Source organism: Pipistrellus hanaki (genome assembly GCF_964339955.1).
Source record: "Pipistrellus hanaki genome assembly, chromosome: 4".
Classification (NCBI taxonomy): Eukaryota; Metazoa; Chordata; class Mammalia; order Chiroptera; family Vespertilionidae; genus Pipistrellus; species Pipistrellus hanaki.
The window spans coordinates 8,347,933-8,363,516 of record NC_140506.1 but is presented as its reverse complement, the minus strand read 5'-3'; the positions used below and the strand labels follow the sequence as shown (position 1 = coordinate 8,363,516).

Genomic DNA, 15,584 nt, shown 5'->3' with positions numbered 1-15,584 from the left:
ATATATACTTATTTCAAAAGTCTTAAAAATAACTGCAGTACACTCTCAAAGGCTGCACTCTCCACCAGTCCCCACAAGTACAACCCCCCCAGGAGAGAAGAGCTACAGTGAGCACCTTCTGTAACGTCCACCATTCTGCTGTCCAAACGAAACAGGAGGGAACCTACCCAGCGATGTTGGCCATGGAGCTCAGCGCGTCATACCCCTGAGCAATAGTGACTCTTGGAACCTGGTCCATCGCCAGAACGGTCGTTTTCCTTTTGGAAAGTTTATCTAGCAAGTCTGGGTTCTGGGCTGGATAAATGAAGCTAATCAGTGTTCCCGAAGACTTTAAAAGGTCGGCTTCGTGGATATCTAACGTTGGATTAAGCATGGGGGCCCGCACCTGAGAAAAGAGCCAAATCACCGATTACAAAGGCAAATACCTTTATCAGACTTTGAAGTAAAGAAGATTTAAATAGCGTGCCAGGAATACTCCAGGAGTGATCTTTCAGCAATAAATGTCTGGCTGCATTCCTGCGCTTGGTAAGGCACACGGAGACCTGTGACATCTACCCTGGACTGAGGAAAGAGCACATGCTACTAAAAATAGTGCCTCGGCAGGTTAAACAATGAGCTATGGAGCAGTGGCAAACTATGCAGGTCACTCTGACATAATTAAGACACATTGGCCGACACCGGTTTGGCTCAGTGGGTAGAGCGTCAGTCTGCGGACTGAAGGGTCCCAGGTTCGATTCCGGTCAAGGGCATGTACCTTGGCTGCAGGCACATCCCCGGTAGGGAGTGTGCATGAGGGAGCTGATCAATGTTTCTCTCTCATTGATGTTTCTAGCTCTCTATCCCTCTCTCTTCCTCTCTGTAAAAACATCAATTATATATATGTGTGTGTGTGTGTGTGTGTGTGTGTGTGTATATATATATATATTTTTTTGTTTTTTAAGAGACATTGGAATAAACAGGAAGTTTGGGCTGTGTATTCAAAGATGCAATTCTTGCAGATTTTGAAAAACACAAACTTGTGGGGTGTTGAGAAGTTAAGAACATTATAAACTAAAATCTCCTGCTGTACGGATAGATTTATGTTGCCTTAAAATTGCAGGTGAAGCTGAAACCGGTTTGGCTCAGTGGATAGAGCGTCAGTCTGCAGACTGAAAGGTCCCAGGTTCGATTCCGGTCAAGGGCATGTATATTATTAGCTGCGGGCACACCCCCGGTGGGGGTGTGCAGGAAGCAGCTGGTCGATGTTTCTCTCTCATCGATGTTTCTAGCTCTCTATCCCTCTCCCTTCCTCTCTGTAAAAAAATCAATAAAATATATATATTAAAAAAAATTGCAGGTGAATATTTATAGGTGAAGGCAAAGCGGTAGCCTTGCTGAACTGGGTTGAAGCAAAAAGCAACAATTAAGTCTCTTCTGTTAAGAAGTATCAAATCCATCAATGAATGCACACACTCCACCGGGCCTGAAGGTTCCAAATGTCCACGTTTTAAATTCCATTTTACAAGTGTTTTGAAATGTGTTTTATATCCAAGTTCAAAATCAATCTTCAATGAATGTTTAGCTCCCAATCCACAGTAGTGCTTTTAGGCAAGTAAGCATAGAGAAAACAGCGTAAGTGTTAAAGGAAATACACCCACCAACACTGGGTCAATATTTTCATTTCACAGCATTTTGTCTCAATTGACCTATGAGATCCCTTTGTCTGTTATTCCCATTTCCGTTGTTGATCTTGGATGCATATGATTTCAGGTTCTGGTCTTTAATTAAGACAATCTGACAAGGTCTATCTCTCCTCAGTGAGAATCTGTACTAATAAAAGGGTAATATGCTAATTAGACCAGATTGACCAGACATCTTCTTGATGTCCGACTTCCTTCCAGACAAAGCCATGGTGGTGGGGGCCAAGGCAGAGGCAGTTAGGGGTGATCAGGCTGGCAAGGGAGCAAGCAGTTAGGGATGTGATCAGGCCAGAGAGGAAGAACAAGCAGTTAGGGGTGTGTTAAGGCCGGCAAGGAGGAACAAGCAGTTAGAGGCGAGATCAGGCTGGAAGGGGAGGGCAGTTCGGGGCAATCAGGCCGGTGGCGGAGGGCAATTGGGGGCAATCAGGCCGGTGGGGGAGGGCAGTTGGGGGCAATCAGGCCAGCAGGGGAGCAGTTAAGTGGTGATCAGGCCAGTAGGTAGAGACAGTTAGGGGCAATCAGTCAGGCAGGCAGGCAGATGAGTGGTTAGGAGCCAGTGGTCCCAGATTGTGAGAGGGATGTCCGACTTCCAGTTTAGGCCTGATCCCACAGAGATCCCAGATTGGAAAGGGTGCAGGTTGGGCTGAGGGACACCCTAACCTCCCCCCGCCCCCGACCCCCAGTGCATGAATTTTGTGCACCAGGCCTCTTGTCTATAATACAGATTTAATAAAAATTAGGGGACAATTTTACATTGATTCTACCAGCCCCTATCGAATGCTGGGCTGAAACTGTCGGCATTGGAGTGAAGCCAATGGAATGTTCCCTTGAACGTGCTTTCAGACCACTGGTTTCTCAGGACATTAGCAAGCTTGATGGAAAGAGAAGCCCCCGGATCAAGCCGTTTATTAGTGCAGGGGTAGTGTTTCCATATCACAGGATCCCCAGTGCCTTCAGCATGCTCACACATTGCAAATCCCTAAAAGGAAAACAGAGCATTACCACACGCACGTGCGTCACACGGAGCCTTTGGTGTGAGACATCGCAAAACGTTACCATCCCCAACATCCACATCGGAATGGGTTTCCGTGAGTTTTCTATCTTTCCTAAGCTTCTTTACTCTACCAAGTTATATCACCAAGTATCTGCACACCTACAGAAGCTTTAGCTAAATTACAATTTGTCTCCATGTCATGCATTTTACTTCTCATTTTCTATAGAAAACAAAACAGTTTTTGTGTCTTCTGCAAGAACCACTACTTAAGACCCTATCAAGAGAGTGAAGTTTTTGTTAAAAATAAAAAAAAATTAAAAAAAGGAAAAAAAAGTGTGTGTGTGTTCCTGAGAAATTAATAAAAACAAACAAAACAAAAAAAAACTGGTCTTGAAAGTGAGGAGCTTATTTAACCTGATAACCATGCTCATAGAATCCATACTTCCCTGCCTGCCTTGGTTGCAGGCTTAGGAATTTAAGTTAATGTTCAACTCTAATAATTATCCCTGCTACACTCATAACACAGCCTCTCTGCCTTTCCCTATATGAGATTTACTGCTCAGGTTCAGTCGATTTCTACTACATCTGAGAGCTTTTTTAATAAAGTAGACGGGCTCCTCTCACTCGGCCAGCTGCTGCTTTCTCCAGGACAATCCTGCCCTTCCTAAAAATAGCACTGACGTCAGCTGAAACCTGGCTCCTTCCCAAGATCGCTGCACAGTCAGTCCCAGGAGGAGCTCCATGACTTCTTTCTCCTTCAGCAGCTGTGGGCAGCTCACCTGTGCACATTTGGGACACGTATGACCCCTGGGGTGCAGACGTCCCTCGCCAGTTAAAAGGGGACTTCCACACAGCCAGTGTACAACGGAGGATCGTTTTTCCTCTTTTCATGATTAAATACAGAGCACAAGGCCTGAACATGAATATTCACAACATGCAATCATTTCTTGAGAAAAAGGCATCGTTTGAAATGTGAAAAGCTCTGACCATGGACAGAGACGGTTAATATTTCCATGCAAAGAGTCTGGAAAGTCCCCATGCCATAACAGGGGGGTGGGGGAGATAATTACTTTGACCACCAAATCCGAGGCCAGCACTTCCTTTGTCCCCTGGATCTGGGCACCTGCTGCTCGGTAGTGATCGTCTGAGAATTTGGACGCTTCGCCAGCACCCGATTCCACCACAACATTGAAGCCCTGCTTGACCAAGGCCTGGACGCCTGCAGGAGACAGTGCCACTCGCTTCTCGTTTTGGAAAATTTCCTTGGGGATTCCAACAGTCAGCTGCTTATATGGAATTCCTAGACAAAGATAAAATAAATTAAAAATTAAAAAAGGAACATCTGGTAAGCAATGCTTCAATAACAGAGTTCAGAAAATGGATATGGGTAAGGTGTTCAAAGTAGACTGTACCTACAAATCACTGTTCAAAATGATGTTCCTGATTCAGAATCTTGACTCTTTGACCTTTTTGTTTTGTTTTGTTTTGTTTTGTTTTGTTTTGTTTTGATAGGTAAGTTTTTATGCTCACTCTCCTGAAAACTCTAGATATCTTATTTAACCAAATGGCTCTCTTCAAGACACATGACCAGTTTAGACCACTCAACATGCTAAGTCCACTCTTCAAATTAATTCCAATAAACAAAAATAAAATGATAGGCCCTAGCCAGATAGTGCAGTTGGTTAGAGCATCATCTCCATGTGCCAAGATTGCGAGTTTGATCCCGTCCTGACACATACAAGAATCAACCCAAGAAAGCATGAATGGGTGGAACAACAAATCGATGTTTCTCTCTCTGTCTCCTTTCCTCTCTCTCTCTCTCTCTCTCTCTCTCTCTCTCTATATATATATATATATATATATATATATATATATATATATATATATATATATATATAAATAAATAAGATTTTCCAAAAAAAAGAGAAATAACCTGACTGGCTTGGGTCAGTGGTTGAGCGTTGACACATATGTAATACTTTAATCAATAAAGGAAAAAAAATCCAAAAAATAAAGAGAGGAAGGGAACTATAGATTAAAAGAGACCTAACAACAAGGAAATGAAATACAACATATGGACCTTGTCTGGCTCATTATTTGAACAAAGCATCTGGAAAAAAAGAAAAAAAAAATTTAAAGTGAAAATTCTGAGAAAATATGGTGACTGGAATGACTTTTCATGCTTTTCAATATGATAATAAAATTGTGGCCTTATTAAGGAAAAATAAAATCCTTGTATTTTATTTATATTTTTAATATATTTTATTGACTTTTTACAGAGAGGAAGGGAGAGGGATAGAGAGTTAGAAACATCGATGAGAGAGAGTCATCAATCAGCTGCCTCTTGCACACCCCCTACTGGAGATGTGCCCACAACCAAGGTACATGCCCTTGACCGGAATTGAACTGGGGACCTTTCAGTCGGCAGGCTGACATTCCATCCACTGAGCCAAACCGGTCAGTGCTGTGTGTGTGTGTGTGTATGTGTGTACATATATATACATATTTTACATATATATATAATAAAACACACATATATATAATTTTTAATTGATTTCAAAGAAGGGAGAGGGAGAGGGAGAGGGAGAGATTGATTGAAACATCAATGATGAGAGAATCACTGATCGGCTGCCTCTTGCATGCCCCTAACTGGGGATCAAGTCCGCAACCCGGGCATGTGCCCTTGACTAGAATTGAAACCGGGACCCATCAGTCCACAGGCTGATGTTCTATCCACTGAGTCACACCGGCTAGGGCAAAATCCTTATCTTTTAAGATAAAAAGGAATTGCCCCGGGAAATAGTCCAGAATCAGAAATAAAAAATAAACAAAGCCTTACATATCATGAATACAGAGCTGTGGGTGCCTGTGCGTTTACTCACAAGGACCACTGTCAGGCCCACAGTGCAGTTATTTCCTTTTACTTTACCCACGACTGAGTCACACCGGGTAACCTGGCTTTTAGGAGGTTATTTCCTTTCCTTTACCCATGTCTGTGTCACACTGGGTAACCTGGCTTTTAGGAGGTTATTTCCTTTACTTTAGCCATGACTGTGTCACACCGGGTAACCCGGCTTTCTAGGAAACAGCTTTAAAATCTGAAGCCAAAGTGGAGGACTCCCAGGGGCGGGTGCCCTGCCAACAGAAGTCGCTGTGGGAGAACATGGAGAGGCTGTGAAATCCACTCCAGCAGACGTGAGAATCCCCAAAGCCCCGGAGGTTAGGGGTCAATGCGCCATGTCAGTACTACAGACTTACCCTGAAGAAGGTGTCCTTCCGCCTGGCGAAGACCCCTGGGTGCCCCCCGGATGCCCATCCTGGCCCTCCAGCTTAGAGACAGATGCCATTTTTGGTTGAGAACGCTGCCATCTGGGATGCAAGACGAAGTGCCCACGTCTCCCTGGCAGTGCCTATGGCCACTGGTCCGGGTTCTGGCCGGTGAGGAGCAGCCAGAGCTGGGAAGGCCTTTGGGGACGGTGCTTACAGGGATCTATCTGACTCAGTGAGCAAGGGCCCCCCCCTTTTGACCTGTCATCCCCCTGGCCTGCCCCCCTGAACAGAAGGGGAGCTGTGGAGAGCACAAAAGGGCTTCCGCTCTTACCCTGAATGAGCTAGAAAGCTAGAGGCAAATTTTGAGTAGAAGAGGGATGTTTTCATTTTTAAAAAGAGTACGGTCGCTGTCATTTACGGAACAGACTGCAGGGGGACAGAGGCAGAAAGCACAGAGGTCATCTAGAAGACCGGTGACAGCTGATGGTGGCTTGGACCGGAACGGCAGCAGCGGTGGCGGGGAGGAGAGGACAGATTCTCCAAACAAGGCAGGGCTGACCTGCACCTCGGGAGACTCCAAGGTTTCTAACTGAGCAACTGAGCCAACGCTGCCGCGTACTCAGCGGAGAAGCGCTGCTTCAGATGAAGCAATGCACTTAGTTCCTAATTCTTGGGCACAGATGTGCCTCCTATAGCACAATCCTCCAATACTGACCAGGAGCCGAAATCAGTTTGGCTCAGTGGATAGAGCGTCGGTCTGAGGACTGAAAGGTCCCAGGTTCGATTCCGGTCAAGGACATGTACCTTGGTTGTGGGCACATCCCCAGTGCGGGGGTGTGCAGGAGGCAACTGATCGATGATTCTCTCTCATCAATGTTTCTATCCCTCTCCCTTCCTCTCTGTGAAAAATCAATAAAATATATTTTTTTTAAAAATACCGACCAGGGCAGGGAAAGAGCTGTTAGGACAAGTGGTTACTGTGAACAATACTTCCCGGGGCTCACTTCCACTGGTTTGCCCTTTTTCTTTCTCTATTTATTACCTTTTCTCCTCCGTTAGTACCGACAATCTGGAACTTCTCCTAAGAAAAAGGCTCATTAGCTCTTTTTTTTTTTTTTTAATATATTTTTTATTGATTTTTTACAGAGAGGAAGGAAGAGAGATAGAAAGCTAGAACCATCGATGAGAGAGAAACATCGACCAATTGCCTCCTGCACACCCCCTTCCGGGGATATGCCCGCAACCAATGTACATGCCCTTAACCGGAATCGAACCTGGGACCTTTCAGTCCGCAGACTGATGCTCTATCCTAGGGGTGTCGAACTCAATCAGAGAAGGGTCCAAAATCTAAAATCCAGCCTAAATCGCGGGCCGAATGGTTTACTGAACAGTCATAAACTGACAATGTCATAAACTGACAGCGGAGTGCAGTGATGACAGCGCGGTGCGGGCCACATTGCAAGGCCTGGCGGGCTGGATTTGACCCGCGGGCCTTGTGTTTGACACATGTGCTCTATCCATTGAGCCAAACCGGTTTTGGCTCATTAGCTCTTTTTATGCACATTGACGGTCCACAGCTCCAGGCTGGAAGCAGCACGCTCCGCCTTTCTCCGCCCTCGGAGAGCTACCTGCTCCGGGAACGGGGAGGCTTGCGGCACGCACGCCGAAGTGAGACTGTACCTGGTTTGGCAGGGGATTTACACCACAGCGCCTGATGCGTGTGGAAGGTTCGTAAAAACTTCTTCCCGGGCACAGCCTTACAGGAGCCCAGACTGCCGAGGAGAGGGCACGAGCAGCCGGTCACCACTGTTTTCAGGAGGTTGGCCATGTTCTCAGCGGTCCCCAACTTGCTGAGTCCCCCAGTTTTCTTGAAGGTAAATCACTAAGAGAAAAGAGAATAAAATATTTATGTGCTGAGAAAAACATACTTTGTTTTTTGAACATAAAAAAAAAAACACACACATTAAAAATAGACTAATCCAAAGTGCTTGGAATAATACAGTTCTATGTGGGCATCTACAATGAATTTCTTTCACCAAGTCTTTTACTGACTTCAAAGGTTTGTTCCCAATCCAGGTATTGAAGGGTTGAAATCCATTTTCCCACTTAAATTGTTATAAACTCACTCCTCGATGCAGAGCTTAGATCACATATGTGTAATTGATCCTTAATGTAGCTGGAAAGTCTTTTTAAAAAATTGCCATAGAGTCCAGTCCCCTCTTCCCTGAAAGTTATTTCTAAGTCTGCATGTCCTACAAAATAATGTATATATTCAAAGTTACCCTTGACTTTTCCTTCTAATATCTAAAATACTGTGCGGTGCAATAGTAATTTGTTTATTTTATTTTTTAATATATTTTTATTTATTTCAGAGAGGGAGGGAGAGGAAGAGAGATTAAAAACATCAATGATGAGCCCTAACCTTCCTCTCTGTAAAAAAAAAAAAAAAAAAAAAAAAAAATCAATAAAAATATATTTAAATTTTTCGAAAAAAATAAATCAATGATGAGAGAAAATCATTGACCAGCTGCCTCCTGCGTGCCCCACATTGAGGATCAAGCCCGCAACCCCAGCATGTGCCTTGACCTCCTGGTCCAAAGGTCAATGCTCAACCGCTGAGCCAGGCTGGCTGGGCAGCAGTCACTGGTTTAGATGCACATGGCACAGCAAACACGCAGTCCCACTCAGTGAGGCAGGATGCTCATCCTGTGCGAGCCCTCAAACTGAGACTGGATGGATGCAAGACTCATAGCTGCCAGGTGCACGTCTCAAGAAAATTAAACATGAGTGGGATAATACTCCAATGAAAAAGAGAGAAATTCCAGTGTGTGCTTGGAGATTAGGGTGTAATAGGAGCTCTTCTGACGGTGATCCTCACAAGTGGTCACTTTTTGCCAGCTCTAACCAGGCTGAGGGACGTGCCATTGACCTTGGCTGTTATTGAACTAGGCTTCAGGGCTATCTCCATAGCAGATCCCCAGGGGTTCATGGAAAGCTCCTCTCATCCCCAGGATTTCTAATATCCCCCATCTTTCTTCTCTTTTCCTTTAAAATTGGCAAGAAGCGGAGGACCTGGAACTCTATCAGTCAAGCTCAGCTGATTCCGCTAACTGTCCGTGGACTCTCTGCACCATCACATGGGCCCCCAGTGCCCAGCACCCAGTCCCAGCAAATCCCATAAACATTCCTCCCACCTCCAGAGGAAGGGGGGGGGGGGGGCGTCCTAGAACTCTGCCACAACTCCCAGAAGCATCTTCTTGCAACACTGAGAATGGAACTCCTCAATCCAAGAGGTGCTGATTCTTAAAATGACCTTTCATTCAACAACCATGTACCGAAGGCTGAACCTCAGAGGCACAGCCATTAGGAGCATCTGAAGAATCAACTGGTCATATATGCTCAGAGATAAGAAAAATCAACAAGTAATAACACTCCCAAGCAGAGTAACACAAGTCCAAAGTTCTCGGAGGGATCAAAGGAAATCATGTCTTCCAACAGGGTGCAAAAAGGAGAAGGGAAAAGCCCCGGCCAGGTCGGTCAGTTGGTTAGGGTGTCATCCCGAAACACCAAGGCTGCAGGTTCGATTCCCAGTTGGGACATAGTCAAGAGTCAATCAGTGAATGCATTAATGAGTAGGACAATAAAATCAATAAATGAAACCAATAAATAAAATCTCTCTCTCTCTAGTGGGAAGAGATCAAAGAACTTGTATGCATATATGCATAACCCATGGACACAAACAATAGGGTGGTGAAGGCCTGGGCTGGGCGGGCAGGTGGTGGGAGTGGGCTAGAAAGGGCCAATGGGGGGAAGGAGGACATATGTAATACTTTCAACAATAAAGATTTAATTTAAAAAGAAAATATCTTTCTCTAAAAATCAATAATTTATTTTAAAGAAAGGGAAAGGCAATCGAGATGGGAGAGAGTAATGTGAGCAAAAAGTTAAAGCAGAGGGAGCATGCAAGATGTGTTCAGACATGCAGTCAAAAATGCACAAGAAAAAGCCTTCGCATTTTAATAGGTTTTATATTTTCAAAGTGTTTCCACATTATGTCATTTCATTCCAGTCCTAAAGCATTCCTGAGTCCCATAAATACTCTCCTCACTCACTCATAGGTCACTGCTGGTGTCATTCACAGCTGAGAACGCAGAGCAAATGATTCAAAACACTCATTCATTGGAAACATTCTCTGAATCCATGCCAAGAACCAAGGGAGAAACAAGGTATATAAAAGATACTTCTTGTCTAAAGGGAGATTTTCTAGTCCTCTCCTAACCTTCCCTTATTGCAGCAGTTCTCAACCTGTGGGTCAAGACCCCTTTGGGGGTTGAACGACCCTTTCACAGGGGTCGCCTAAGACCATCGGAAAACACAGATATTTACGTTACGATTCATAACAGTAGCAAAATTACAGTTATGAGGTAGCAATGAAAATGATTTTATGGTTGGGAGTCACCACAGCATGAGGAGCTGTATTAAAGGGTCGCAGCGTTAGGAAGGTTGAGAACCACTGCCTTATTGGGTCACCCTAATCCCCAACAAACTCTGTCCTTCGGGGGCTGACAAAGCTTGCCCAGACCTCATCTGCGAAAACACAAAGCTAGCAATCATAGAGCCTGTCTGCCACTCACTCACTGTTTGTCCTGATTCTGTGCCTCCGTCTGCTCCTCTATGGAAGGAGCACAGCCCTAGCCGGTTTGCTCAATGGATAGAGCGTTGGCCTGCGGACTGAAGGATCCTCGGTCTATTCCGGTCAAGGGCACATGCGGGGGTTCTGGCTCAATCCCCAGTAGGGGGCGTGCAGGAGGCAGCTGAGCAATAATTCTCATCATCGACTTTTCTACGAAACCTCTCTCTCCCTCACCCTTCCTCTCTAAAATCAATAAAAATATATTTTAACAAATAATAAATAAATAAATAAAGCATAGGAAAGCTCCTTTGTTAGGCTCTAGAGTCTAGACAATTTATTTATGATGAGATGAGATTTTGCAATATGTTAAAGCTGAAGACCTACTTCGTGGCCTGGAGTCTAGAAGATTTGCCCTGCCTGCGTGGAAAATGGAAGTTTAATGTTAAGCAGATCCCTGATCAGATGTCAATGGGGCCAAAGCCTTCAGAAGTCAATTTCTCCCAAAACCCCACCTGATTCGAGTTGTGAACATGCAGCACAGTGTTCAAGAGCAGTCCCTCTCACTAAGCCTAACTCAATACAAAGGACCCTGGAAGATGCTCAGAGATTAAATATCTGAACCCCGTTATCGCAAGCTGTCACTTGCTACCAAAGATAGTATTCCCCTGTAATTACCACACTGTCTCCGCTTTAGAGCTCTCTGCTGGTTTATTATCCGTGTGCTTCTATGGCTTTCAAGCAACGGGGGAAAACTTCCGACTCAACACTGGAAAAAAAGGGGGGTTAGTGTGGCAGCCACAGGGGCCCCTTTAATGGAAGCTGTTTGGGTAACTATCTCCCCTAAAACCCTGAGGTTAAGCACCCGAGAGAGGGGACGGCAGAGGTGCTAAGAGGGTGAACTGGGGATCAGAAGCCCCCCAGTCCGCAATACACTGGCTGTGTGGCCTCGGCAAACCAGTCCCTTCACTTCTCTCTACTCGGTGGTCAGCAAACTCAATAGTTAACAGAACCAAATATCAACAGGACAACGGTTGAAATTTCTTTTGAGAGCCACATTTTTTAAACTTAAACTTCTTCTAACGCCACTTCATCAAAATAGACTCGCCCAGGCCATGGTATTTTGTGGAAGAGCCACACTCAAGGGGCCAAAGAGCCGCAGGTGGCTTGCGAGCAGCAGTTTGCCGACCACGGCTCTACCTCATCTTCAACATGGAAATAATAACAATAGCACCTACCTGATAGGGCTGTTGTGAGAAATAAAAGGATACAATATTTCTATTGCTCGTTTTATTCCTTTTGGTATTACCTCTGGCCCAGTGATCTGCACCAGATAGAGGCAGTCAACAAGCAGTTTTTGGTTGAATGAGTGACTAGCCAGGGATAGGCGCCTTGAACCCCGGGTATCTATGGGACATGGTGTCCAAGGAGTTTCAGGAAGTTTCCTTTGAAAATGACATGCTGTGTAGCCTTGCAGGAAACTAATTCTATCAGCAAAGGTACGCAGCCTAGGTACCCTTGCTGATCAGTAATCCTAAACTGTCCATGCAATAAAAATTAAAAAAAAAAAAAAAAAAAAAAAAAAAAAAACATCCGAAAAGGTTTGCAAGTGACAGGGAAGCGATGGAGAAAGGGGGTGCGTTTTTTCCCATTTTTTTAATTTTTTAATGTATATTTTTGTTGTTGATAGTATTATAGATGTCTCCCATTTCCCCCTTGACCCTCCTTGGGACTTATTTTAAATAACAGTAGCCACGCAGGCCCCACGTGTCCGGACGGAGCCTGTCCTTACGGGACTCCCTAAAACGGCCCCGGGAGGGCTGCCCAGCACCATGGGGCGAACAGAGGACGCCTGCACCGTAAACAAGTGGAGCCTCTGAAGCGAGGCATACCAACCAAGGACGCAGCACCCTGCGGACTCAGGGTGGCAGCTGCCTGGCCTCGCCAAACCCACCGCTACCGCCCCTGATGGCACCCAAACTGCCCGGGGCGGCCGGCGTGTGCCCGGACCGCTATTTATAGCCTCCGCCCGGAGCCCATGCGCGCGGGCTGCACAATGTCATCTCGCCCCGAGTTCAAATCCCCCGCCCGCCGCCCGCGCCTCTCCCGGCTCCCCGGCCCGCAGGCCAGAGGCTTGGCCCCCAGGTGCCCAGCACCCAGCAGCCGCCCGATACACCTATGTCCCCAGCTGGCCACCCCGCATGCCACCCAGGGCCAAGCACCACTTCGGCGGCCAGCTGCCTCCTCTCTCTCGGTGCACCCCTATGGGGAGTCCTCTGTGACCTCCCGCCTTCCTCCCAGCTGGCGGGCCGAAATGACCCCTGCAACCTCCGCCGCCCCCGCCCCCCAAAGCCCCAAGTCCTGTGACCAGCACAGCTGCCGCCTGGCCCCTGCTCCCTGCGGGGACCCATTCCCGCCCGGTCCTCCGGCCCCGCGGAGAGAGGAGAAAGCAGGCCCTGCGGGCTCTGTGCTTCCCCTCCGGGCCGCAGCCCCCGGCCAGCGGGCTGGTCCCGGGTCCCAGCCCACCCCGCCCCCTTCCCCTTGACAGGTCTCCGTCCCGGGGGGACCCCCCGATCGCCGCCGCAGCCCCGCGCCCCCTCCCCGCTGCGCCCTGGGCGCGCTCACCTCCCGGGAGGCCGGGCCGCGGCGGGCGGCGCTCGGGGGCCGCGAGGGGACGGACGCCGCGCTGGCCGAGCCGGGCTGGGGCCCCGCGCTGCTGAGCTCCAACCCGGAAGCACAGCCCCAACCCTGCGGAGGCGGCCACGTGACGGCGACACGGCTGCCCCTGCCACCCGGCCCCCGCGCCCCCTCCCCGCCCGCCCGCGGCCCGCCCGGCCCCTCCGATGGCCCGCCCGCCCGCCCGCCCTCCGATCGGTGGGTCCCGGCTGCAAAGCGACCTCACCAAATGCCCTGCAGGGGCTCCACGGCCAGGTACCCCCCGGGGCCCGGCACCCTCCCGGGTGGCACCGTCCCCGAAAGCTCTTTGTCTGGGCGCCCCCCGCCCCGCCCCGAGCTCCCCGGGCCCCGCCTGCCAATCAGACCTGCAGCCGGACCCGGCGCCGGCGCTCGCTGGGCTGCACTTGATCTCCCTCCCCGGGGAGCCGCTTACAACGTGTGATTTCCTCCCCAACGTCCCACCTGGAACAGGAGAGGGTACTGTAACCCCAGCCCGGCGCCTGCGATCCGCCACCTCTCTAGGAAAAAATCAGGATTTCTGCAACCAGAGAGGACGAAAAGGAAGTGGGAGGGAAGCCAGGGGGTGGGGAAGGGCGGGATGGGGGCGTTTGGTGTTTCCTTTCTGGCCGGAGAAGGAGAGCTAAGCTCCCGAGGAGAGATGTGAGGGCCTGAGAGGGAACGCACATCTGTGCCCTCCAGAGGCTGGGCCAGAGAGAGCCGCGTGCTAACGTCAGTGCCCGGTGCCCTTGGGGGCCGGGTGTCCCCGCCAGGCCTCGGCTGGGCTGGGCGAACGCACTCAAGGACTCCGAAGCGTAAGACTTAGTTGCTCTCTGCACAGAGTTCTGTTACTTGGTCTGCAGGTGTGTTCTGGTTAGAAGTAGGGGGAGTGAAATAGAGAGCATAAAATGGCTCGTTGCCCCTGAAGCTGAACCATCCCGAGGCGTCAGTGAGAGAGGTCACTGCTTTTCGCTTTAATTGGCATATCTAAGAGGAGGGGGAAAATTATGAATCTTGCCCAGCCTATAGGCATCGACCTATGAACCAGGAGGTCGCCAGTTTGATTCCAGGTCAGTGCACAGGCCTAGGTTGCAGGTTTGATCCTCTGTAGGGAGCCTGCAGGAAGCAGCCAGTCAATGATTCTCATCATTGATGTTTCTATCTCTCTCTCCCTTCTTCTCTGAAATCAATAAAAATGCATTTTTAAAAAGTATGAATCTAAAACATATATTCCATATTCTTAAAGAGAAAAAAATCGCAGAGAAACCCTTATTTTGAGAACATCTCTTGTGTTTAACTAGCCCGGAGGTCATTCAACTAATGGACTCTCACTGCCATCTCCCTGTAAAACATGGTCCTGTCCGAGGAGAGGTCACACACAGGAAGAGACGCAGCCAGGTGTTCTAAAATCATAATGAACCATGATTAGTGCAACCAGAGGGACATATGCTGCAGGTACAGTGAGTCAGGAATAATTGATAAGGATTAAAACTAAGATCCTTTCACAATATATGTAAGACAAATCATTATGCTACATAATTTAAACATGTACAGTGCTGCATGTTAATTATCTATATATATAAAAGGCTTAGTTGACTCATGCATGTGGGATACATAAAAAGCTCTTACTGGTGCCAATCAGACAATAAAATTGGGGGGGAAACTAAACTCATGTTTTAAAATACGTGCTTGCGTGTGTGTGTGTGTGTGTGTGTGTGTGTCTTAGGGGTTTGCTTTTTTCTCTGCAAAGCTTAAAAGTCAGTGGTTCGACGAAATGAGTTTGGCTCAGTGAATAGAGCGTTGGCTTGTAGACTGAAAGGTCCCAGGTTCGATTCTGGTCAAGAGCATGTACATTGGTTGCGGTAAGGGATGTGCAGGAAGCAGATGGTCGATGTTTCTCATCGATGTTTCTAGCTCTCTATGCCTCTCCCTTCCTCTCTGTAAAAAAAATCAATAAAATATATTTTTTAAAAAAGAAAGGACATATGCACCCATATGTTCATAGCAGCACAACTCACCATAGCTAAGACTTGGAAACAGCCTAAGTGCCCATCAGCAGAGGAGTGGACTAGAAAACTGTGGTACAGCTACACAAAGGAATACTACGCTGTGGTAAAAAAGTTCTTACCATTTGCAGCAGCATGGTTGGAACTGGAGAGCATTATGCTAATGAAATAAACCAGTCAGAGAAAGATAACTATCACACGATCTCACTCATTTATGGAATATAATGAACAATATAAACTGATGGACAAAACTAGAACCAGAGAGAGAGAAGCACTGATCAGACCATCAAACCTCAGAGGGAAGATAGGGGAGGATGGGGGTAAGAGGGAGA

General features: G+C 47.5%; 1 protein-coding gene across 3 annotated transcripts in view; it reads right to left on the bottom strand.

Annotated features, from left to right (window-relative positions):
• The window catches only part of NNT (nicotinamide nucleotide transhydrogenase), a 77,049-nt gene extending 63,109 nt beyond the window's left edge, over positions 1-13,940 (bottom strand). Inside the window, exons 1-4 of one of the 3 annotated variants that reach the window (XM_084881669.1) lie at positions 13,712-13,940; positions 7,624-7,825; positions 3,744-3,973; positions 168-385 (exon numbers count right to left, since the gene is read on the bottom strand). In XM_084881669.1, the coding sequence (XP_084737795.1) occupies positions 168-385; positions 3,744-3,973; positions 7,624-7,771 (596 nt within the window). In that variant the 5' untranslated portion in view covers positions 7,772-7,825; positions 13,712-13,940. Of the gene's footprint in view, positions 1-167; positions 386-3,743; positions 3,974-7,623; positions 7,826-13,198; positions 13,343-13,614 lie in introns of those variants that run through there. The other 2 variants (XM_084881670.1, XM_084881668.1) reach the window with 2 other exon arrangements.
• Positions 13,941-15,584: the final 1,644 nt, after the last annotated feature.